The 23,466-nt window shown below is 44.6% G+C and overlaps 1 protein-coding gene across 3 annotated transcripts; it reads left to right on the top strand.

The window, feature by feature from the left end:
* Nucleotides 1-566: 566 nt before the first annotated feature.
* On the top strand, nt 567-23,398 carry ARHGEF5 (Rho guanine nucleotide exchange factor 5). 3 transcript variants are annotated; one of them, XM_004461904.5, is made up of 15 exons: nt 567-658; nt 7,436-10,589; nt 11,105-11,162; nt 11,590-11,654; nt 11,865-12,118; nt 14,365-14,525; nt 15,083-15,235; nt 15,539-15,668; nt 16,009-16,083; nt 16,557-16,646; nt 18,309-18,466; nt 19,079-19,240; nt 20,613-20,683; nt 22,219-22,323; nt 22,669-23,398. In XM_004461904.5, the coding sequence occupies exons 2-15, from the start codon at nt 7,448-7,450 to the stop codon at nt 22,824-22,826; spliced, it is 4,782 nt and encodes a 1,593-aa protein (XP_004461961.1). In that variant the 5' UTR covers nt 567-658; nt 7,436-7,447; the 3' UTR covers nt 22,827-23,398. The 3 variants fall into 3 exon arrangements, with proteins under 3 accessions (XP_004461961.1, XP_004461962.1, XP_071071429.1); XM_004461905.4 differs by lacking the exon at nt 567-658 and adding an exon at nt 715-841; XM_071215328.1 differs by lacking the exons at nt 567-658; nt 20,613-20,683; nt 22,219-22,323; nt 22,669-23,398 and adding exons at nt 722-841; nt 19,823-19,841.
* The last annotated feature ends 68 nt before the right edge of the window (nt 23,399-23,466 follow it).

Here is a 23,466-nt window from a genome sequence, read left to right on the forward strand (position 1 = left end):
ATTTCGTTACAGAGATGCACATTCCTAGGCCCTACCAGACAGTCCTTTGGGGAGATCCAGAGAGAGAGAAAGAGGATGGGGAGAGAGAGATGGCAGAACACGCAGAAAATACACCCCTGGTCATCAAGGGAAAGTCATGCAGATGTCAAGAAAGAGAAATCAGTGTTGTGGCCTGGAAATAGACACATTACAGACCAACACAGAAACGCGGACATTCTGCGATACATGCAAGTGAAATGACAAACACAAACAGTTTCATCACAGCTGAGAGTAAAGTTCAGGTAAAGAGAAGAAATACACAGGGTGAAGAAACCACAGAGAGATATCAGATACGTGCGAGGAGCCACAGCTCTCTCCTCCCTCGTCGCACTCCCTCTCCTCAGTCCGGTCGAGCGTCCGAGCTGCCCCTACCCCGCCCACGGTCCGCGCTCGGCCTCCTTCCCTCCGCCCCGGCCCCGGCCGCGGCCCCGGCCCCGCGCGCTCCCCGCCGCGCCGCCCGCACTGCGGGCTCCGCTCCGGGACGGCCGGCCCGGGCCTGCCCTCGGCCCCCACGGCTCCCCCTCCCCGCCGGGCCCAGCACTTCCCAGCTCTGACGCTGTAGCTTCTTTCACACCAATGAGGCTTCGGAGCACTGGGGCCCTGCCCCTCCCCCAAGAAGGTGTGTCCCTGGTTTCCTCACCTGAAACTTCCCAGGAAAACCAAATCCCTCCCTCGGGTCCTGCGGGGGAGGGCGGGCCGCGGGTGGGGCGGCTGGGGCGGCCGGGGCCTGCGCGGGGACTGCGGGCCGGCGCCTGGAACCCGTGGGGGACTCTTGGCCGAGACAGCATGTGAAAGTGACCAGGTGGGTGCCCGCCTCCCTCCTCGGCTCTCGGCTCCGGGTAGCTGTAGAGCCCGACGGGAGGTAAGGGAGGGACGGGAAGGCCGAGGAGACGAGGCCTTCACCCAGGGATCAGCCCGAGCTGGGTCCCCGGGCGCAGGCTCCGGAAATGGGGGGCTGGGCAGATAGGCAGAGTTCTGGGTGTGCGGCTGAGTACCCTGGTCAGTTTGAGGACGCAGCTGCGAGGAAATGCTCTTGCCGGAAAAATTTGCTTCCGGCTGCAGTCCCCACTTTGGGAATGGGCACCTTGTTGCCTTGTTTTCCCCAGGCCGATAATCATGGTTTCTTCTTCTAAGTATAGGCCCGGGGGAAAGCTAACCCCTATAATAAAGAATAACTGAAGTTCCCTTTCTATACGTAGCCCCTATCTGGAGATGTTTTATTTGTCGGCCTTTTTGTTATCCAGACCTGGGCCTGCCTTCATTTATCTTCATATGTATTTGCATACCTGTGAATGTCTAGTTCACACTTCTCTTCCCTGTTAGCCAAGGATCTTTAACCCTTGGCAACAACTCCTGCCCTGCTCCCCTCCGCCCCACACCTTGTCAGGTATATAAAGCGAACACTTCACAAAGCTTTATGCTAATAAAAACTTTGCATTCTTAACTGGTAGGGCAGGAAGAGAGCCTTTTAGAGTTGGGGACTGGGTGGGATTACTGGTTGTGAGCATCATTTATAATTAGTTTCCAGCCAAACTACCCTAAGAGAGCTAATCCCAGTACCCTTCTCCCCTGCCTGGATCTTGGATTTCCAGGGCAGATTCACCTCCAGTCTACCTAGAAGTGAACTCTGGCCAGGACTCTGTTGTCAGATTGAGAGGGAAGGGTGTGTCAAACAGACCAGGGAGAGAGGGTGACTTTTCCTTTCTGGCCTCTCCTTCTACACAGACTACACTCCATGGTCTTGCATCCTTGGCCTACTCCAGAAATGTTCAAATAGTTCCTGATATGGGCCTCTTTCTCAGACTTCTGTTTTATATACATCCGGAATGTGAAGAAGCTCCTGACCTAGGCACTAGCAAAATGTGGATCATTTTGTTAACCAATCGAGGGTCACCTGAAACTGAAGCCAAGTCCATTGAGGAGACTCTTGGCAGATGGGGGCAGTGGGAAGGAGAGAGATGGGAGTGCCAATTTTGAGTGAGGATTTGTGCAGAGGAATATGGGGAAAAGAGAGAAGTCAGGGGTGTGTAACAGAATCCCTCTTACCAAAAGAATATAGTAATTCTATAGATAGCGAGGAGCCTTCATATATTAGGGTATTAGGGGCTCCCTAGAGTATATGGCCGCCCATAGCATGGTCTGCATGAGGTTGTCTATGGGATAGACAGGTACATGCTATTCATGCTCTCCAAAGTGGTAGGTTCCCATGCAGTATGGACAGAAACAGTGTTACTCACCGGGTCAAGGGTTGAATAGGAGCAGTGTTGCTCTAGTGTCAGTGGTGTAGACATTAATAGGAGACTTCCAGCATCTGATTTAGACAGTCCCTGCAAGGTGGCCCACAACAAGGATATGAACAGTTCACTCACAATCACAGTAAATGTATTGATGACATCAGGGCCACAAATGTGCTTGTGGGGCATATGTCAGAGTCTTAGTTTCCCAGCTGCTAAAACAAATACCATACAGTGGGTTGGCTTAAACAACAGGAATGTCTTGGCTCATGGTTTTGAGGCTAGAAGTTCAAAATCAAGACATCGTCAAGGCAATGTTTTCTCCTTGAAGTCTGATGTGCTGGGACTGTCTGCGGGAGATCATTAGTCCTTGACTTTTCTACATGACAATGAACATGGTGATGTCTTCTCCTTTCTCCTCCAGGTTCAGTTGACTTCAGGTGTCTTGCTCTTTTGTTGGCTTCTCCTCCCATGTCCAATTTCCTTTGCTTATAAGGACTTCAACCATATTGGATTAAGGCCCATCTTAACTAACAATGTCTTCAAAGATCCTGTTTACAAATGGGTTCCCACCCACGGGACCAGGGGTTGGGACATGATTCATTCTCCAACAGTCAACATTGATGCTAATGATGTTCCTATTTAAGACCATCAGATCTGTAAGGCAAGTAGATGATGTGTTATTTTCAGATATTAGGGAATAGATAAGAAATGTTTATTAGAGTTTTCATTGTGATGATGGAGCTTTCCTAAATGGATATGATTTAGGTCTTAGCAATCAGTGGTTCAGAAAGCTACCCTTATTTTGATATCTTTGTAATACTGAAGTTGGGGGAAATCATATCAAATACAATGAACATACATCTATGTGGTGATCTTATTTTCTAAGACAAAATGAGACCTTTTGATTTAGGGGACATTTTCCTAATGAGAGCGGCAATATAGAAGATGTTATTTAAATGTGGAAATTTTGTAATCTCAGGAGTATTCTGGTGGTGTAAGTCAGAATATTTGTATTTGACACTGTTAGAAAATCCAGGAAGCATGGTTCTCAAAAATATACATGGCATTTGACCTGAGTTCAAAGAGTAAAGAGGATGATGGGGAGTAGTCTTTGAAATGCAGTTTTATTCATGATTACTAGATATAAAGGAGAGCTAAAGTACTGAGGGCTCTAAGAGATATAAGGCGTTCAGTCATACACTGTTAATGAGGTGACTTGGAGCTTTGTCTCTTATTAAGAAGTCACAGGTGGGTGGGGCCAATACAGATGCAAAATGTCTCTGGACTGGAAGAAGGCCAGACCCTGTCTGTGCCTGTACTTAGGTAAATACTGATTATTCACAGTGGAGGAGATAAGGAGACTACAGTAACACAATGGATATTGCAGAAAAACTCTCTCTTGATGCCTTTATATGAGTAAGACCAAGCTTCATGGATTTTTAGCATTGTCCCCCGTCATTGCAACAAGTTTACTAAGACAGAATCAAGCATAGGAAACATGGTATAAGTTCTCCCTTTGGGGTAAATGGTGGCTGAGCCGGTGACTTTCAATATTTCTAAATGGATAAAGAGATTGTTAGAAGTACTATTAAAGAGGGTTGCAGGAAACATGCATGTGTCACTAGAATGGAACTGAAAATGTCCATGTAATCTATGGTATACATAGATTTGATCTGGATAAGGGTGAAATCACATGTATTTAGGGACTGGTTTTGAGGAGAGTCTAGAAAACACATGACAGTGTATATGGAAGATAGAACCTGAGTAATACAGATAGGATGAGGGAGACTACATACAGGTTTAGTCACACCAGTCTCCTAAGACGGGTAATGAGGTGCCAAGGTTCAGAAAATGTCTGTGGTGAGCAACTGTACTATTTAATATGTGGTTGAGAGAAGATGATCATGTCAGAGTATTATCCACTGTGTTTATAGAATTTTGTGTTTTGGGTTAAGTTAAGGAGCAAATCACACACTACAGCAATTAACTGGAAAAGGACATGGAAGGCCTTATATACAAGAACATTACATTCTACATAGCTCTTTGCCCTATATAGATTATATCTGTGTCTATGGGATGGCAGATGTCACATACTACATCTGCAGGGTGGATGCGGATCTGCTTGCTTATGTCGGATTCTGTTGCATAAATATTGCAAGGTGGCTCATTGCTCTTTGCATGTGCACATGTGCATGTGCGATGCCTTAGCAGGAGAGCAGTCATCCTGGGTGAATGACCTTTGACTTTAAGCCTGGGTCAGACAAGAAAAGTTTAGATGCTGGTGCAGCCATGGGTTCCATAGCCCCTTCCCTGTCCACAGGCTTCTCTGATTTGTGATCAGAGATCTGTCATCTTCCTTATAGCTGGATGTCTGGGTGCATAGCAGGAAACTTAATAGACTTTGGTTTGGGTTCACCAGTACTATTTGCTTAGGAAATATGAACAAGGATCTAGGTTATCTGATCCTCAGTTTCCTCATCTGTAACTTTGAGCAAAGTTTTCTGTGTACCCCTTAAGGTCCTACCTCATAAGTGCTATATTTCTCTTACTGTCTTATTCTTTTTCTTAAGTCAATAGTAATAACAACACCTAACACTTATATGACCCTCTAAAGTTAACAATGCATTTTTTATGTTATCTTATTTCATCTTTATTAGACTCTATGTAAAGGAAGCATTTTATCACCCTTTAAAGATAAGAAAATAGATGTTTAAATAAATTAATTCTCCAATAGTCTTAAAACTATCAAGACCCAAAAAAAGGCAGAACTAAAAATGGAACCTTTTAACTCTGTATTCTTCCTTCATTCTTTGATGCAATAAAATTTAATTTGGAGCCAACTAAGTTTTAGGCACAGGGGATTAAGCAGTTACTATGACTGTGCACCCTAATGGAGCTCATGGTCTATCCAGGAAAATAGATATTAAATATGGAAGTACACATGCAATGTAATGTTAGAGGAGAAGTAAAGGGTTCTCTGGGACTGGAAAGAACAGGAGAAGAAGAGTCCAGACTGAAAAGCACGCACACAAAGGCCTGGAGGTCTGAGGCAGTGTTGAGGTGAGCTACAGGATTGGAAAGCTGGGGTGTCGGGAGGGGCAGGTGATGAGGCAACTGGAGAGGAAGGCAGGAACAGGCCTATGGAGGGCATATAACCCATTCTGAATATTGGAGTTTTGTTCCAAGGGCAGTTAGGCAGTCAGAGGCTACTGAAGAATTTTAGGCTTGAAGTTGTACTTTTAAAGATCACCCAGGTGCTGTGTGGAGAGTGAGTTGGGAATAGAGTCAAGAAAAATGTGTGGAGGCCAGTGGACAGATCGTGCCCCAAGTGCAGTGACCTGGTGAGAGAGGACCACGGCATGGACCAGGGTCTGGCAGTGGAGATGGAGAGACAGTGGACAGACTCATATTTAGGAGGGGGGGTCAATAGGCCTTGATGATTGATTAGATGTGGAGAATGTGGTCAAGATGGGAAACGAGAATTTTGTTCTCTAGTTGGAAAATATTAATATTTTTTGAGCACCTAGTATGGGGCAGGTATTATGCTAGGTATAGACTAGTGAATGGGACATATGTAGCTCTTGATCTCATAAAACTTAACATCTATTGTTTGGGATAGTTGATAATTCAAGATATAAACATGATTGTGTAATTATAATTGTATAAATGCTATAAGAAATGTAAAGTGAATTATAATTGTATTCTTGCCACAAAGGATAAGTACAGTGTAATATAGTTAGAGGATTGGAGAAAACTTAAACCAGTAAAAAACAAGAAAATGTAGTCTCATGAAAACAAGGAATAGTGGATTTCTAGTGCCAACAGTAACAAATACTGCCAAGAATCGCCCCCAAAAAACGTTACAAAACTTCTTTTTGATTTAACAACTTGAAGATTGTAGGGGCTGTTGCAAAATGGTACTTACTAAAACTAGGTTGGAGGTGGGTAGATGTGAGGATATGAAGATAGCAGATATGAACATCTCCTTTTAGATATTTGAAAGATAAAGACATGGGCATGCATAAATATTGGTGAGACAGTTCCAGGGGAAGGTGAAAGTATGAAAGACATCATTGTAGCATAAGGTCCCTGAGAAGGCAGGCTGAAGATGATGGTGCTTGGAGAGGAGAGGAATCTCTTGCACTATCAGAGGACTGAAGATGGAGAGGATGGAATAGATGCAGATAGCTGTGCAGATTTGATGGCAAGATATTGAAATAGTTCCTCTCCATTAGTTTCTAACTTCTTTATGAAGTAGGAGGTGTTCTGCTAGAAGTGAGAAGAGAGGTGAGAAGGTAAAAATTTTTTAAAGTATTGAAAGGACCCCACAAGTTTGTTGGGGAGAAAGGATGAGTAAGATAGTGAGGGTAATTCAGCTTTATGGGTCTAATTGAAGTAGCTAACCATTTTATTTTATTTATTGTGGTACTTATCTAATATGTCTAGCATTCCACTTTATAACAGCTGCCTCTAAAATTGAAAACAAAATTTTCAGAGCTATGAGACTCTGCTAGACACTAGGGAAAATAAAAAGATGAATAAAAGTCTGACCCTGTATTCTTTGGTGCCTCAGGTATTGATTGCAATAGCCAGTATATTTTGGTGCTTCAGATATCGACTGCAATAGCCTGCCCTATTTTAATCCCATGGCAGCAGCTTAGAAGGAAGCACCCCCTCCTTGACACTGCTTTCCTGGGCTGTTAGATCTAGGGTGTGTCACACACATCATTTGGGAGTTACATGTGGCTGAGTCATTCTTGGTGTCCAGAGAGTAAACAGGGAGAAACGGAATATGACATAATACAGTCTAGAGGGTAATGACCACTGGGAGCCCTTGGCACTCTTTGACAAGGATTTTATTTTCTAATTTAATTATTTGTTATTTTTTGTCTCCCCCACAAGACTGAAAGCTCCATGAGGGCAAGGTATTATTCTATGTTAATCCCTACTGATTGAATGCCCAGTATTTGAAAGGGTCACTCAGTAAATAGCTATTAAAGACTAAGTTTTATAGAGGCTATTACTTTGTTGAGTACCTTTTGTCTTAAAAACAAAAATGGAACCAAAGAATTATCCCCAACCCTGTTCCTTATAGTCTCTCTCCCTGAAAGTAAAAGGAGAAAAGGTAACAGAAACCTTTGTCTTTTCTTCCTGCTTAGGATCTAGCCCTGATGGAGGCTGAGAAGCCCCAACAGAGAACATCTGACCCCGTCCCTGACATAGTGGAATTCATTTTTATCCCTGAAGCTCTTATGAGGAGCAGCCAGACCCTAGCCTTGGACCCTGAAGCTCAAGGCAGCCAGGACCCAAGCTGCAAGTGGACAGAGGGACACAGACTCTTGGAGACCCAGCAGAGGGATTTAAGGGATGTGAGTGACTATTCAGCTGAGAGCATGCCATCTTTTCCCAAGGAAGACCCTGCAAATGTGGGGACCAACAAGGAAAACCTTGTGGCTGAGGTGTGTAACATTCCTGAGCTCCCCGAAGAAATGCCCCAGAGACTAGCAGATAGAAAAACAACTATACCAGCTCCCTCAGAGCTCTGGGCCCACCCCATCTGGGATGATCTGGTCCCAGTTCCCAGTGAACTGGGCAGCAGAGTGGAGGTGGAATTTAGGCCAGACCTTGTTTCTTTGACATTGGGTGCTGGACAAGCAGAGGAGGAGGAAACATCTTCAGACACCTCTACTCAAACCATATTTGGGCCTCCCTGTGAAGAGCACTCTACAGAGACCACTCAGCTCCAGGACCCTGAAAGTGAAACTGTCAGGCAAAGGAAAGAACTGGTATCCAAGGAAATGCAGGAAAGTCTTGTGCAAGAAGGGCTCATGTGTCACCAGAGAACTCACAGGCTGGAGGAACTGGGGCAAGAGAGATATAAATTTCAGGGAGAAGGAACTCTAGGGGAGGGGATTTGTTTTGATGACCTTTTTGGGAAACAGGAACAGATGCTAGTGCAGGTTCATGGTAAAAAGGGAGAACAGAGACAAAAACAGGAACAGGTAAAAGATGGTGTGTTTGTAAAACAAGGAGAAAGAGAGCGGCTTAATGGGGAATTGGGCCATCTGAATTACAGTGAGCAGAGTCAAGAGGATAGAGAGCAGAGAGCTCAGGGTCAGAGGACTGTGGGAGATCTAGAACAGGGGGAACCAAAGAAGAGGGGACTAAAGGAGCAGGAAGAAAGCAAGGTGGATACTAAGTATAAGGAAAATCAAAGCCTAGGGCAAAACCCAGAGAAGACAACTAGAAAGCGAGAAGGTCAGGGTTTAAAGGCGGCAATGATACTGGTAGGTGGGCAGGAGGAAGAAACAGGGTCAAATGAGGAAGAACCAGTGAATCAGGATGGGGAAGGGCTGAGGGCAGTGGGAGAGGAGAGGAGTACAGAAGAGAAGGAAGAACATGATGGTCCTTCAACACTGGCTCAGATAGCTCCTGGTATCTCTTTTCCCTGTGACTCATTTCTAGAGACCTCTTGTCACATAACCAGGATTTCTAGAACTCAGGTAGAACCTAGGGCTCAAGAACCACTCCCTGTAGCTGTGACTTCTAGACTGGAGTCAGGATGGTCCCACCAACCCATTTCTCCACCTAGCTCCTTTGCTGCTGGGGAGGCATCTGACAAGGAAACAGCTCAAGACAGCCAGCAAGAGAGATCTGAGCTGGGGAAGGGGCCAGTGTCCAGCCAGGGAGCTGGAGCAGTCTCTGCTAATTCATCTGTGAATCCTCCAAGGACACAGGATTCTGCTTCTTCCAGTCCTGCTCAAGTCTCCCCCAGCACAAGTACCTCATCATCTGCCAGCCCCCCAATTGCCTTTCACAGGAGGGAGACCTTTCTTGCTGTGAGTTCTCCTGAAACTGCCAAAGCCTCTCTCTCAACTGACAGCCCGTCTCTCAGTGGGGTTTCTGAGACTCCCCCAGCTGTCCACCATGGCTTCCCCTCTGCAGGGGCTGCTATGGACCCATGTGCCAACTTTGCCTGGGCCAGCCCTCAGAGTCCCCTAGCCATCTCCACAGGGGCTGTCCAACACTTCAGGAGCAACTCCTTCCCGGGTTCCCACAGAACAGAGCAGACTCCAAACCTGGCAGGAATGTCACTTTCTTTCTCCCATTCAGAGTTGCCCCAAAGACCCCCCAAACCTGCCATCTATGGCTCTGTGATCCCAAGAAGGGACAGAAGAAGTAGTAGGGGCTGCAGCAGCATTCCAGAATCCCCTACTGTATTATCCATTCTGAGGCAAGACTCTCAGGAATTCACCTCAAAACCAGAGAGGCCCAGTAGTCCCCAGAGTAGCCAGCCATGGGGCTCCCCACATAGTTTAGCCTTTACTCAAGCATCTCCTACATATGGCTTGTCCCCATCCCTTGTCTCTGTCGATATGAGGACCCATGAACCTCCACCCCCTCCTCCCCTCAAGAAGAGGCATAGCCATCCTCCTCCACTGACCATAGATGCAACACTGTACCGCCCCCCTAAAGGCCCACTTCCCCAAGTTCCTGACCCTCTTGTAGCAAGGCAGCACCGACCTCTGCCCTCTCCCCCAGACACTTCCCACCATGCCCAATCCTCTTTCTCCCCTAGGCTGAAATATAACAAGCCGTTACCCCCAACTCCTGATTTGTCCTTGCCCCACCAGTCTTCCCTTTCCTCCTCCAGTAGCCTGAAGATCTATAAACCTCTACCCCCTCTCCCTACCATGGAACCTACAAGTGAACCACCCCCGTTACCCCCAAAGACCAGAGGGAGGAGCAAGAGCACTCAGGGGGTACTAATGAATTCAGGGTGTCAAACCAAACCAAGGCCTAGTTGTCAAGAATGGACAGTCTCCACTCCCCCATCTGCAGAACGTACCTCCTGGCCACCTGCCATGGGCAGATCAACAGACACTTTTGCTTCCACCAGGAGTAAGAGTGAAGTGTCTCCTGGCATGGCTTTCAGCAATATTACAAACTTTCTAAGTCCATCTTCCCCAACCACTCCCTGGATTCTGGAGCTCCAGGAATCCACCCCTAAAGATGAATCAAGGCTCTCAGAAGAGTGTGAGACCCCTGTCAGAAGAACTTTGCGAAGAACAGCCCCTCAGGAAGGAGCCAATGGCCCACGGAGGTCAGATCTAGGCCAAGCAAGGCAGTCAGAAAGGCCTAGCCATCCCCATCTGGAGAAGGCATCCAGCTGGCCCCACAGGCGGGACCCAGGGATACCAGCAGAGGTCAGTAGTGGACAGGTTGCAGTCCCTAGTGAAGGGCCCAGCAAGAACAGGAGCTGGAACCGCCAAGGCCTACGTAGAGCTTCCATCTTGCCTGAGGGCTCTTCGGGTGAGTAGAGCAAAAACCACAGTGACACTCATGTCAGACCAAGACCATCCTCTTTTCCAGCTTTTACCACCTCATCCCATTCTCTTCTTACTGCTTTTGCCAGAGTTACCCACACCCACACCTCAGCGCGACACAGGGAAGTCCTCGAACATCTTTGTGAACTCACTGTCTCGCTTTTGCTCCCTATCTATCACCCAGCAGTGACTTTATTTTTCCCAAAATTTTTCTGGACTTTTTCCTATCTTTCAGTGAAGAACATCTGCTTTTTTCCCTTCTGGAAGTAGAGGGAATCTACCACTTGTCCAGTTCACATTCTAACATGAGGACTGGGGACATACCTGGTATGAGTCTCCTCTACTGCTCTCTGCTTTGGCACTCCTTTCCCTCCTGGATTCCAAGTAGAGCTCTTTCCATCCCTCTGGATCCCTCCATCTCCCACTCTAGGTCTTACATGCTTTGGCTCTTCCTTAATGTCCCTCTGATATCTCAGTCACTTCACCCATTTCTATTTCTAGGTATGAGAAGTCCAGCTACAGAAAAATTCCCTGGCCCCTCGGACACCATTGTTTTTCGGTGAGTCAATTCTTTCTCCCAATAGACTTAGTTATGCTCTTTGCTTAGGATGCTGAGATTTCCATTAGTTGACAAGGGGTCTGGAATCTTGAATGGTTCTAGGCCTGTCTCTTCCAGGAGTGGAGAGAGTAAGAGACTGATGACAGCATTCTAGGGTAAGGAGTTGTTCTTTTGACTTACCTGCTAAGTCAGAGGCTCCTGTCTGTAGGAGCCCCTTGGCCAAGAACCCTATAAAATTTCCACATAAGTTCCAGAAAGCCCCAAAATTAACCCAAAGTGTGTTGGGCTGCAACTCTTCATCTCCAGGGAATTTGGCCCTCATATCCCAGCCTGTGTCTCCAGAGGTTAGAGAATGTCTTCTCTACAGTCCTAGAGGTTTTGTATCTAAAGGCCAGAAAGGACCCCAGAATGTTTCTTCACACCACAGGGAGAAAAAACCAAAGGACGTGATGGGAGGCTTTTCAAGACGCTGCTCAAAGCTCATCAATTCCTGTGAGTACCTTGAAACGGAACTACAGACCCAAATGGCTATTCTACCCAAGGGCCAAGTGGCTGTCAGCAGCGAGGCAGTGATATCTGTAGGGAGAGAGTTGGCCAGGAAAGTCAGAAGCAGTTTAGTGGCTTCTCTTTCTTTCTGTGCCTCCATTCAGTTTGCTTTTCTCCATAACTCTCTCCTTGCCTCCTGCTTTTTCACCCCTCTAGCTCAGCTGCTTTATCAGGAGTACAGTGATGTGGTCCTGAACAAGGAGATTCAGAGCCAGCAACTGCTGGACAGCCAGGCAGAGGCACCTGGACCCATGTCCCCGCGGCAGCCCCGAAAGGCCCTGGTCTCCTCGGAATCTTACCTGCAACGCCTCTCCATGGCCTCCAGTGGCTCCCTCTGGCAGGAAATTCCTGTGGTGCGAAATAGTACTGTGCTGCTCTCCATGACCCATGAGGATCAAAAACTTCAGGAGGTATCCATCAGGGCAAAATGGGGAGTGGGAAGGGGATCCTGAAAGGATAACAAATAGCCTCAGCTACTGACATCCTGATCTACTTTTCACCACCACCACCAAGGATAGGCTGTCCTCACCACACACACATGCTTGCCATGACTATTGTTCATCTCCTCTCTGAAGGCTTTGTATTGTTTTCTGGATGTTACCATTATCCCTCCACATGCCATGGACCATTTAGTCCTACTGCTATTTATTGGTTTAGGCTTCTACAATGTTACTGTGCCTCTGAATTTCCTTGGGAGGAGTGTGGAGTTAACCCCAATACTGCTGCTTGCAGGGTAGACTACAATTTCCCTCTTCAACCAAGGCTCAGGATACACATCAAGACATATGCAGAGGCTTTTTTGGTGGGTCCATTGAAGAGTGTCCCCTTGCAATTGTCCTGTGGTCCATTGATCTCATAGAGACCTTAGAATGACCTTTGGTGCCTGTGTTGCAATCACTTGAAAAAAAAATGTTTACGATTTTAATTTGAAGTCAGACAGGCCTGGGTTTGAATCCTGGCTTTGTTGTTTACTAGATGTTTGACCTTGGGCCAGTTACATAACTACACAAAATCAGTTTTCTCATCTACAAATTGATCATAATACTACCTATCTTTTAGGGTTGCTTTGTGGTTTAAATGAAATAACATATATCTAGCTGTATCTGGAAACTATGTGCTAGATACATATAACATAGTATCTGGTACATATTTTGATAATATGTAGAAAATTACTCACCAGCTCCATATTTTCGGATCAAACAATGGAAAGATGACATGATCCTTAGCTGTCTTTACCAACTCTGGCATGTTGAGAAGTCCACCATAGCTCCTATGCCAGCCCCAGTCCCAGTTTCTGAGAAGGGAAGTATCTGCATCTCTACCTTCCTTTCACACACACATATCCTTTTCATAAAAAAAGTATTTCTGGGGTCTACAAAGTGCTTTCACAAATTCCATTTCTTTTGATTGCTAGAACATTTTTGTGAGCTGGGGATGGGAATGAGAGTGGTGGTAAAGTATACCTAATAAAAATATGAGAAAACTGAGGCCCAGAGAGGTTGAACAAGCCACTTGAAATTATCTGGCAAGTGAATGTTTGAATAAAGACACAAACAAATCTTGGGTGCCCTGGTTCAGTAATGGTGTACATGAGGATGATATGACCATGACATCGATAATCCAAGTCATTGCCATGGTGTGTACTTTCTTTCTTCTATCCATGCATCTGTCTTGAAGCATCTGTCTTCTTGGATGAAGATCATGACCATCGCCATTCAAGGAGGACAGAGCCATGAGCCATTGTTCTCCCCTGCTGAAACCTAAAAAAAAGTTCTCAAATACTGGGCATTTTCCATCAAGCCACAACTGTGCTGTCTCATTCTCAAATATCCTGCTTCCTTCTTTTTCTCCTCAAACCCCCAACTGACCTTACCCCTTTCCTCCCCTAAATCTGTGCCTCTTTAAAACCATCATTCACCCAGTTACCCAACTCAAAAACTGAATCATTAGTTTTGACTCTTCTTCCTCTTTCAGCTGCCATTTCTAGCTAATAAGTAAATCCTTCCAAATAATTATGAAATTAGTTTACCTCTCTCTATCCCATGGCTCTTCAGGCCTTCATCTGTCTTCTGGAAATTACTATAGCTAGTTTCCTAGCTAAGCTCTCTTGATCCCTCTTATCTTTCTCCCTACTGCACTCAGAAATATCTTTATAAAAAATCAAATCTGGTGGAGCAGGTGTAGCTCAGTGGTTGAACAACAGTTTTGCATGTACTAAGTCCCAGTTTCAATCCCCGGTACCTCCTAAAAAAAAAATCTGATCAATTTGTTTCTCTACATAAAATCCTTTTTGTTTCTCGTTGCCTCAAGATAAGTCCAAATGATTTGACATATTTTACATAACCGTATAAATGTCATCTCTAGTTCCCTCTCCAGCTTCATCTTGTACTACTTCTTCCAAAAATGATTTTTTATTTAAGTTTCTTGAAAGCATCTCCTTCTCTCATACCTTTTGAAGCTTACATATGTTCTCTCCTCTGCCTTAAATGCTTTTTCCACCTCCTCTCTAGATCAGGTGAGGTTCTGTTGTACCTGTGAGCTATAAAAGATTCTGTCCTATTCGCTGCTTTTTTCCTAGAGCATTGCACAATGCTTGGCACACATCAGAGGAACAAAAAAAGGTTTAAATTCATCTTCCTCATCCCCAACCTCCTAGGTCAAATTTGAGCTGATCGTATCAGAGGCCTCATACCTGCGCAGTCTACACATAGCTGTGGACCATTTCCAACTTTCAACCCAGCTCAGATCCACCCTTTCCAACCAGGATCACCAATGGCTCTTCTCCCGTTTACAGGACGTGTGCAACGTCAGTACCACGTGAGACACTCCCCTTCTCCCAAATAAACTCACTTATGCTTTACTGGGTTTAGTCTGTAAACCTCTAGGTGTTTTGTTTTGTTTTTTCCCTTTCAGAAGCCCTCTTATTGCCACAGTCACAGGAAGAGATTGAGCCTCAACTCCCTCCATAATCCCTAATACCCCTAGAGACAGGAAGAGTGAGCAGAGAGTGTGTGGGCGAATATATCAATTAATGGATAAGTAAATGAAGGAGAAATGCTTCCTGGGTTAAGGTTTTGGGTGTACTATAGGCATCCTGTGCATCGTAGATGAGGTGTGAGAAGCATCTTAAGATCAGAAAACCATATCAGGAATAAAAGAAAAATAAGAAATGGAATCTTGAGTCTAGAGGTACATCAAAGGTAAACTAGGGGCAGACTTGGAGAGGACACTAGGACATAGTAAGGGGCACTAAGCTAAGGATAGTCAATAGAGCTAACTGACTAAAGGAGAAAAGTCACAAGGTATAGCAGAGGTCTGCTGGTTGCTCAGTTGAGATGTACAAGTTTCATGAGACTTGTTTGGATACTGTACAGGTTCCTTTCAGACCTGGAAGAAAACTTTGAGAGCAACATCTTCACCTTCCAAGTGTGTGATGTAGTACTGAACCATGCCCCCAACTTCCGCCGGGTCTACCTGCCTTATGTCACGAACCAGACCTACCAGGAGCGCACCTTCCAAAGCCTACTGTGAGACCTAATTCCTGTTCAATCCCCATGTGGGCCCTGCAGTGACCTCCCACCAATCTCCCAGTCCCCACCCCAGAGTGTAACCCAGAGAGCACATTTTCTTGTGCCTCCTCTATGATCTTAAGCCCCAACCCACTCTCTGATATCCTCTGCGTGATCACATCTAGGGCTTTTGTAAGTCTGCTTCTACCATTCTTTCCCAACCATAGATATTCCCCTGAGCCTCCTCTCCTCAGGCCATCACTATGCCCATGCCTATTACTCCCCACATGCCTCCTCACCTGAGGCTTGGTGCTTATGCAGGAATAGCAACAGCAATTTCCGAGAGGTCCTTGAGAAGCTGGAGAGTGACCCTATCTGCCAACGTCTTTCACTCAAATCCTTTCTGATTCTGCCCTTCCAGCGCATTACTCGTCTCAAACTGCTGCTGCAGGTATGTCAGCTCTTACCTCCACACTCTCCCCTTAACTTCAAAGGGATGGTCTTGGGAAGCCCATCTTCCCAATGCTGCAACCAAAACAAAGGACTGTCCATTCTTCTGCCACACTTCAATATCCTTTGGATGATGTGTGCAGTCTCTCCACTACGCACACTCTTCTTTCCCAGAAATATTTATTTGCTGCTGAAATTTTGTCCCTGGACCTCTCTGTTAACCTATCCCCAACCTTCCTGTTTTTTCCATTTTTTCTCCCCATCTACCTCTCCATTAACCCAGCCCCAACCTTCCTGATTTCCCATTTCTCCTCCCCATCTGCCTACCATTTGTTCTATAGAACATTCTGAAGAGAACACAGCCTGGTTCTTCTGAGGAAGCAGAGGCCACAAAGGCACACCATGCCCTGGAGAAGGTAGGCAGCCACCACCCAAATCTGACCCCCCCCCCCGATTATTTTCCAGAGACAACTCTTCCCCTGCCCAGACCCATGATTCCAGAAATACAGAAAGAAGGTCCCCACTGTATGGGAGAGCTCAGCCATTTCCCTGCATCCACCAACCAGCATTCATAGACAACCCACAGCCTCCTCTCCCACCTGAGGACAGACGACATCAGACCTACTGTGCTCTTACTAACTACAACTCCTCCCCACCCCTGATGAAATCGCATTTTCACTCAGCCCAGGAATGTTTTATTAGGTCATTTAATGCATACTTGAACTAGGACTTGAACTTGATGCTGCTTTCATTCAATTCCAGCATGGTAGAAAAGATTGAGGCTGTCATAACCTATTTCCAGACTCAATGACCTTTCTTGCAGGATGTTCAAAAATCAAAGCCTCTAACACAATTCTCTTCCTCTTTCTTCACCCTGTGCAATACTCAGCTGATCCAAGATTGCAATAACAATGTCCAGAGAATGCGACGGACTGAGGAGCTGATCTACCTGAGCCAGAAGATTGAGTTTGAATGCAAAGTGAGTTAGTCCCCTGCTCCTCCACCCTACCCACGAATATCTTTAATATGTCCCATAGATCTCCCTCCAATAATGAACCATCCAGCTCATACTATCCCAAGGCTCAAACTTCATTTCTGCCCACTGTCTGTTCTGTACTATTTCTGGAATACAGAAATGCCTACTTCAATCTCCAAGATGTATTATTAAGTAATAAAAGGAAGGGGCAGAACTGTGTGTTTGTATATGTGTATATGTGTGTGTGTATATATATCACCTTTGTTGTAAAAGTATGAGGATACAAATATAAAGTTATCTAATCATCTCAAATATATATATTTGCTTTTATATGCATAAAGAAACTGGAAGAATACATAAGAAAAGAATATTGGTTACCCAAGGTTAATGGGGTGCATTTGAGAACTGAGCAGATGAGGAAGGAATAAAGGAGAACTTCTCCATGTAAACTTTTTTTTTTAATATATTTTTTGGCTTTTGAACCATTGAATTTTTTTTCTTCATGTAGTCTAATAGAAGCAAACATAAAATTGAATCCAGACTCTTCCATCCAAGCACAAAGCTAGAATAAACATTCCACATTCAAATTCTAATTCCAAGTCCAATCAAAGTCATTCTTGTACTTGTAAAATTGTTCTGAACATAGTAATGTAACTCTTCTGATGACACTTTTCCAATACTATAATCAGGACAATACAAAGAATTAGCCAAAGCATTCTGGTAAGCTGCAGCATGTAAATTTTCAATGACACAGCTTGTGGATTCTGAAAAGCCACAGCTATGTCAATCTTCTGCTGAGGCTGAAGGGCAGATACTTCCTAATGATGAAATTCTGGTGCTGTGGAAACAATGAACAGGAATCTGTAGGACTCTCAATATCATTCTGCAGGCATCCAACAGTGTAAGCTATGTTTTCCCTTGTTGCAGTCACACTTAATGTACCTCCAACTCCTTCAATTTCATGGGTTATCTTGAAAGATGAAGCTCCTTTTATAGTCAAGGTGTATGTAAGACAAAGCAAATGAGTTCCTAAATTGTTAGAGTCTTCATATCTACTGCCCGCTTTAATGAACAAACCAATTCTTAATACAGGAGTACCCTCCATACATCCCCAGAAATTTAAAATCTCTTATTCACACAATAATCTTATTCTAATAACTTCATCTTTACCCAAACTCCAGCTCCAAACAGACCCTATCTACTCCCTTTATTCTCACCCCCACATCGGATTCTGACTGCTCTTCTCATATCTTCTGGCTATAATCAGAGAGAACAAATGCCAGAACTGCCAGTAATCTTTTACCTTCTAAGATACATCATACTCTTCCCTGCCTTCTCTCATCAAATGTTGTAATTGGGCTCTTCCTTCTCTTCCTAAGTTTAGGCTTCTAGGGCTAGACTTTCTCTCATAACCACTACCCTGGGTTGGACCACCAGAATCTTCTGTTTGTCAGAGCATATGGATATGGGAGCCACACAACAACGGACAGTGATAGTTAGAGGGTTCAGAGTTAAAAGAATCTAAGTGGATGGATTATTAACAAGAGATAAGATATGGAAGAGATGATTCTCAATGGTAGAATTGATGAGAGGGTAGGACTGAGGTGAAACCTTATGCTCATGGTGTGCGTGACATTGCTTTCTCTCTCTTTCTCTACCCTACAGATTTTCCCATTAATTTCACAGTCACGCTGGCTGGTGAAGAGTGGGGAGCTGACAGCTCTTGAGTTCAGTGCCTCCCCAGCCCTGCGAAGGAAACTGAACACTCGTCCAGTCCACCTACACCTCTTTAATGATTGTCTGTTGCTGTCCCGGCCCCGAGAGTCAGTCACTGGGATGGGAGGACAGAACCTGGAAGGGAAATGGGATGGGGCAAGAGAGAAGGACTGAAAGGGACAGAGAAAGGTCATGTTCCTAGAGGAACCCTTCTAGTGACTCAACCTGTGGATTCTAGGCCATGGCCTAGAGAAAGCCCAAAGCAAGGAAGGGATCCCACCAAAGTCTGTCACAGGATCACACAGCCAAACCTTCACTGTGTTAAAAATTTAAAGCAAAATGCAGCAAATTAATGTAGCAAGTTCTCAGATGGGCTTATATATGGCTTCTTTGGGTTGGAATCAGTCTACTAGCCCAGTAATGCCTAGGTAATTCCTGGTCTTAACTCTCTGATTCTAAGGGCCTTCGTTCTATCTCCTCAACTCTTTAAAGTGGTAGAGTATTCCTTGAACTGTACATGTAATTTGCCATACTGGTTGCAAAATCCCTAAGGACTCTGAAATGACCATCTTGTAGTGAAGTCAGGGATCAGCTGTGGTCTATATGGGAATTTGCACACTGCAGGTGGTAAGAATAGGGACATTTTGAATCCAAGGATATGAGGGTGGTTAAAGAATGAAAATACTATAATCAGGATGAAAAAATCTTTTATTTTGTAGGGGTAGCCGGTTCCTGGTATTTGACCATGCTCCTTTCTCCTCCATCCGAGTGGAAAAGTGTGAAATGAAGCTACATGGACCTCACAAAAACCTCTTCCGCCTCTTCCTACAGCAAAACGCACAGGGCACCCCGGCTGAGTTCCTCTTCCGCACTGAGACTCAGTGAGATGGGGCTGAGCAGAGGAGTTGGAGGGCAGCCTGGGATGGAACTGTGGGATCAATGCAAAAAGTGTGTCTAGAGAATAGTGGAGTCCATTCTGGACTGGGGAGCAGTCATAGAGAAACCCAAGCACCTAGAGCTAATAGATAACTTGAAAGGGATTGGGATTGGGATAGGGTATAAAGTAGCCACTAAGAAGGCTTAGAATCTCTTTGTAAATCCCTTCATTAAGAGGACAATGTGTGTGAGACCCCTGAAAGCAGATGGAGGTGGTAGAGAATAAGCGAAGAATTGGAATTCTGTTATCTTGAGTGAATGCCTTCAGCATTCACTGGGTGGATACATATGTGAATAAGACATGCTTTTAGTCCTGCTTGCTCTCACCTTCCAACTCAATCCTCTCTTGAGCAGAAGTCCACAGTGTAGAGAACTTTGACACACTTTTCTTTTAAGCAATAATAAAATATGGTACATAGACACATATATACATTTCGAGAGCATTAATAATACCTATAAAATCTGGTACACAGTGCCTACAATAATGAGCATCTAAAAGACTCTTACTATTATTTCTGTTGATACAGATAGAGGATGAATACAGATATAAGAAGGACCCTAATGCTATGGACTCTTTTCAATTCTGTCCCTCAAAGGATGCCTTAGGGTAGGATCAATAATGATCCTGTCTTCACTTATAGAAGCACTTGTGTAGGTGTTCATATGCAAAATATCACATATGTCAAGTAATGAGATGCAGATCATACCATTTAGTGCTTTGGGCAGCATCATCCTGGAACATAAAGAATGTCAGCTCTCAGTTATCCAAGTGTGTTTGGAAGGAGAGGCTAAAGTAATGCAAAAACTTCAGATAATTACAAAATTAGGTTTGGATTACATTATGGGACCTAAAAAATGAGTAGATGTATCTCCCTGAGCTATTTATTTTTGCAGAATAATTTTCCTCTTAGCTATTTGATTGAAGGAAGGTGGGCAGGGGAATGTCAATCAAGAATTATGCAAAACAATAAAGGGATTCTAAACTGAGATGAACATTTTGCTTAGTATAATCTCAAAATGGAAAATCTATGGGTATAATTGACAGTTGACTTTATGCCCCCATTTAAAAGACAGTATGAGAAGTCATCAGAAGGATAAGCCTGGAAAGAAAGAGAAGGGAGAAAATAAAGGATAAGACTCATTAACATAGAGTACAAAACCTTGCCATGTTTCCAACAAAACAGAGTCTACCGACTTTTGTCCTAGAAGTCACTGAACCTTTTTGTGTTCTCACAGTAATTTCCCCTCCCATCATTAGCCCTCTTCCTTCAACCCCGTAATTGCAGTTGAGGCTATGTCCTTGCTTTGTCTTATCAGAAGTGAAAAGCTTCGATGGATCTCAGCCTTGGCATTGCCAAGAGAGGAATTGGACCTTCTGGAGTGTTATGGTGAGTAAAGGTCTAAAGAGGAGAGAAAAATGGCAGTATCAGAAGTCTCCTTTGGGCACAGGGGTACAGGTCTGGGTCGTAGATCTGGTAGGCAGCCATTTATTGCTTTTTCTCCAGAAATTCAGAGTGGAAGACTGGCTAATGGAGCATGAGACTTGAAACTTATCTGCTTAAAACCCCCATCACCATGGCAACACCCCACACACACACTCCGTACCTCAGTCAATAGTTTTTAAATATTTGCCTCCTTAATTCTATCCTGTTGCATATTTGCTTAGATTTTACTTCCTTAAAGGACTTGTGGATGTGGAAAAGCAGGGGTAAATTAGGGCTGGAGTGAGAGTTGTAAGAGGATAGCAACACAGTAGATTTGTGCAGCCAATACCCCATCCTGTACAGAATAACCTTAGGCCATCACCCTCCCCCTCAATTTCTGTTTACCCACAGGCAGCCACAGGCATATACACATAACTTCCTCCAGCTCCCATCTCAGCTCCACAGTTTTCCTCTAGGAAGGATTCAAAGGAACACTGAGCCTTTAGTTACTCAAACAACAGACTAATTCATGAACCTTGGACAAGGAAGTTGAAGAACCAGGCTCAGCTGTGTTCTGTTATCTAGCTCACTCTGTGATCCATCTGTTGGGTTTACCTTCTCTGATGGGTAAGGAAGGCAAGATAATTCTCCCTCCTTCACTGTGACCTTATGCATGGCAAATGGCATGAGCTTTAAAGAAAAAGTGCTGATAATCATGCAGTATTCTGTTTGTATTCTGGGAGAACCAGTGCAATGTGTTAAAGTAGAAAGAGTAATAATCCTCTGTAAGATTGAATGCTTATGAGTAAGATATACTCTGAGGCTTGTTAATTTGACCTTCAAAAACTATAGAAATTTCCTCTGACTCATGAAAGTACAGAAATATGAAAAAATGCAGAACTTCCTCAGGAATCATCTTGCTCAACCCAGTTATTTACAGATGAGGAAATTGATGCTAAAGGGGATTAAGTTCCTTGTTTAAGTCATACCTGGAACTCTGGCTGGTTAAAGCTCTTCTGATCCCACATCTGGTACTAGGAAGGAAATGAAGAATTAGTCACAGGCTCATATTTTACAGTCTAGTTTAAGAGGCAAAACACACGTGAAACTATTAGATAAGGGCTAAATGGTTTCATATGGACAATCTGTGCTAAAGGAGCTCAGAATTCATTGAAGATTATAGCATCAGAAAACTCTTCAAAGGGAAGATGGGTCATTAGCTAAATCCCAAATGTTTGAAATAAAGAGTTATTAAACATAGTCAGAAATATTTCTCAATTTTTCTTACCTGGGAAAGTAGAATTTTATCCATTTCTATTTTTTTTATCAACTATTTTGGTCCCTGGTAGAAAATGAAGATTTTCCAGTCACTTCTTTTGCTTATTATTTTCCATCGCCCAAACTTCTTCCAATGTCCCAATGTCCCCCTGCAATTCCTGCTCCATGTTGCAGTTACCTGCCTGTCCTAACGTCTTTAAAATCTATCTTCTCTTCCAAAGACTCCTCACAAGTACAGTGCCTTCGAGCCTACAAACCCCGAGAGAATGATGAGTTGGCCCTGGAGAAGGCTGATGTGGTGATGGTAACACAGCAAAGCAGTGATGGTAAGAGGGAAAATCCATAAGGCATAGTCCAGGCATCAGAGGTTTGGGAGAAGGCTGATGTGGTGATGGTAACACAGCAAAGCAGTGATGGTAAGAGGGAAAATCCATAAGGCATAGTCCAGGCATCAGAGGTTGGTTGGAAAAGACTCAGGAGCAGGCAGCTGTAGAATTTGCCAGTCCCAGAATGGCCATGTTTAATGTATTGGGGGGGAAGCTGGGCTTCCCATGTTGAGGGTTCTCTAGTACATTCGATCTTAGGATTCAGAAGTTTCCAGGAAGAGGATCCAGGGAAACCTATCACAAGTCTTCCCCAGGTAATTCTCCCCATTCATTCTGTGTCCATAGGCTGGCTGGAGGGTGTGAGACTGTCAGATGGGGAGAGAGGCTGGTTCCCTTTGCAGCAAGTGGAGTTCATTTCCAACCCAGAGGTCCGTGCACGGAACTTGAAGGAAGCACAGCGAGTCAAGACTGCCAAACTGCAGCTGGTGGAACAGCAAACCTAGCTGTTATCTGGGGGAATCCGCCTGAGATTAAGGGCAAGATGTTCCTGGAGAGAGGGCTGGCCCCAGTAGCCTGTAACAGAGGCCTTCTGTGGCCCAAGAACTACGCCTCCAGAGAGCCCGAGAGTGAAATCCAGCTAACCCAGTCTTTAGTTCCAACCCTCCTTTTTGTGCTTTGTGCTTGGTTGGGGGGATTTTGAGGGACTTTGCACTGGCGTCTGGGAATTTTTTCTCATAGGAAAGGGGCCTGAGCCAAGGAACATTAACTTTTATTACCATATAGTGCTTAAACATTCTCTGCTTCCACACTGCAGATTCAGAGCTAGCCAGAGTTTCAGTCATGGCCATATGTTAAACAGAATCTGACCTCAGTTCCCTGGAGGGAGATGTTCAAGGGGGATTAGCACATCAGATGGGAAATTCAACCTGGTAACCTCTAAGGTATTTTCAAATCCTAGAGATTCTCCATAACTGTTAGTGTGAGGTCAGCACATGTATCTCTGGGGATCTTTTGTCTTTTGGTGGCAATGTGAGGGTGATATTCTCTCACACTAATAAACTTGGCACTTCTTTGAGTGTTTTCTTCTCGGACATTCTCAATACTGAGCAAAGTTCAGAACATGGAATTTCATGAGGATTCTAG

The sequence above is a fragment of the Dasypus novemcinctus genome, chromosome 5 (assembly GCF_030445035.2).
Source record: "Dasypus novemcinctus isolate mDasNov1 chromosome 5, mDasNov1.1.hap2, whole genome shotgun sequence".
Lineage (NCBI taxonomy): Eukaryota > Metazoa > Chordata > Mammalia > Cingulata > Dasypodidae > Dasypus > Dasypus novemcinctus.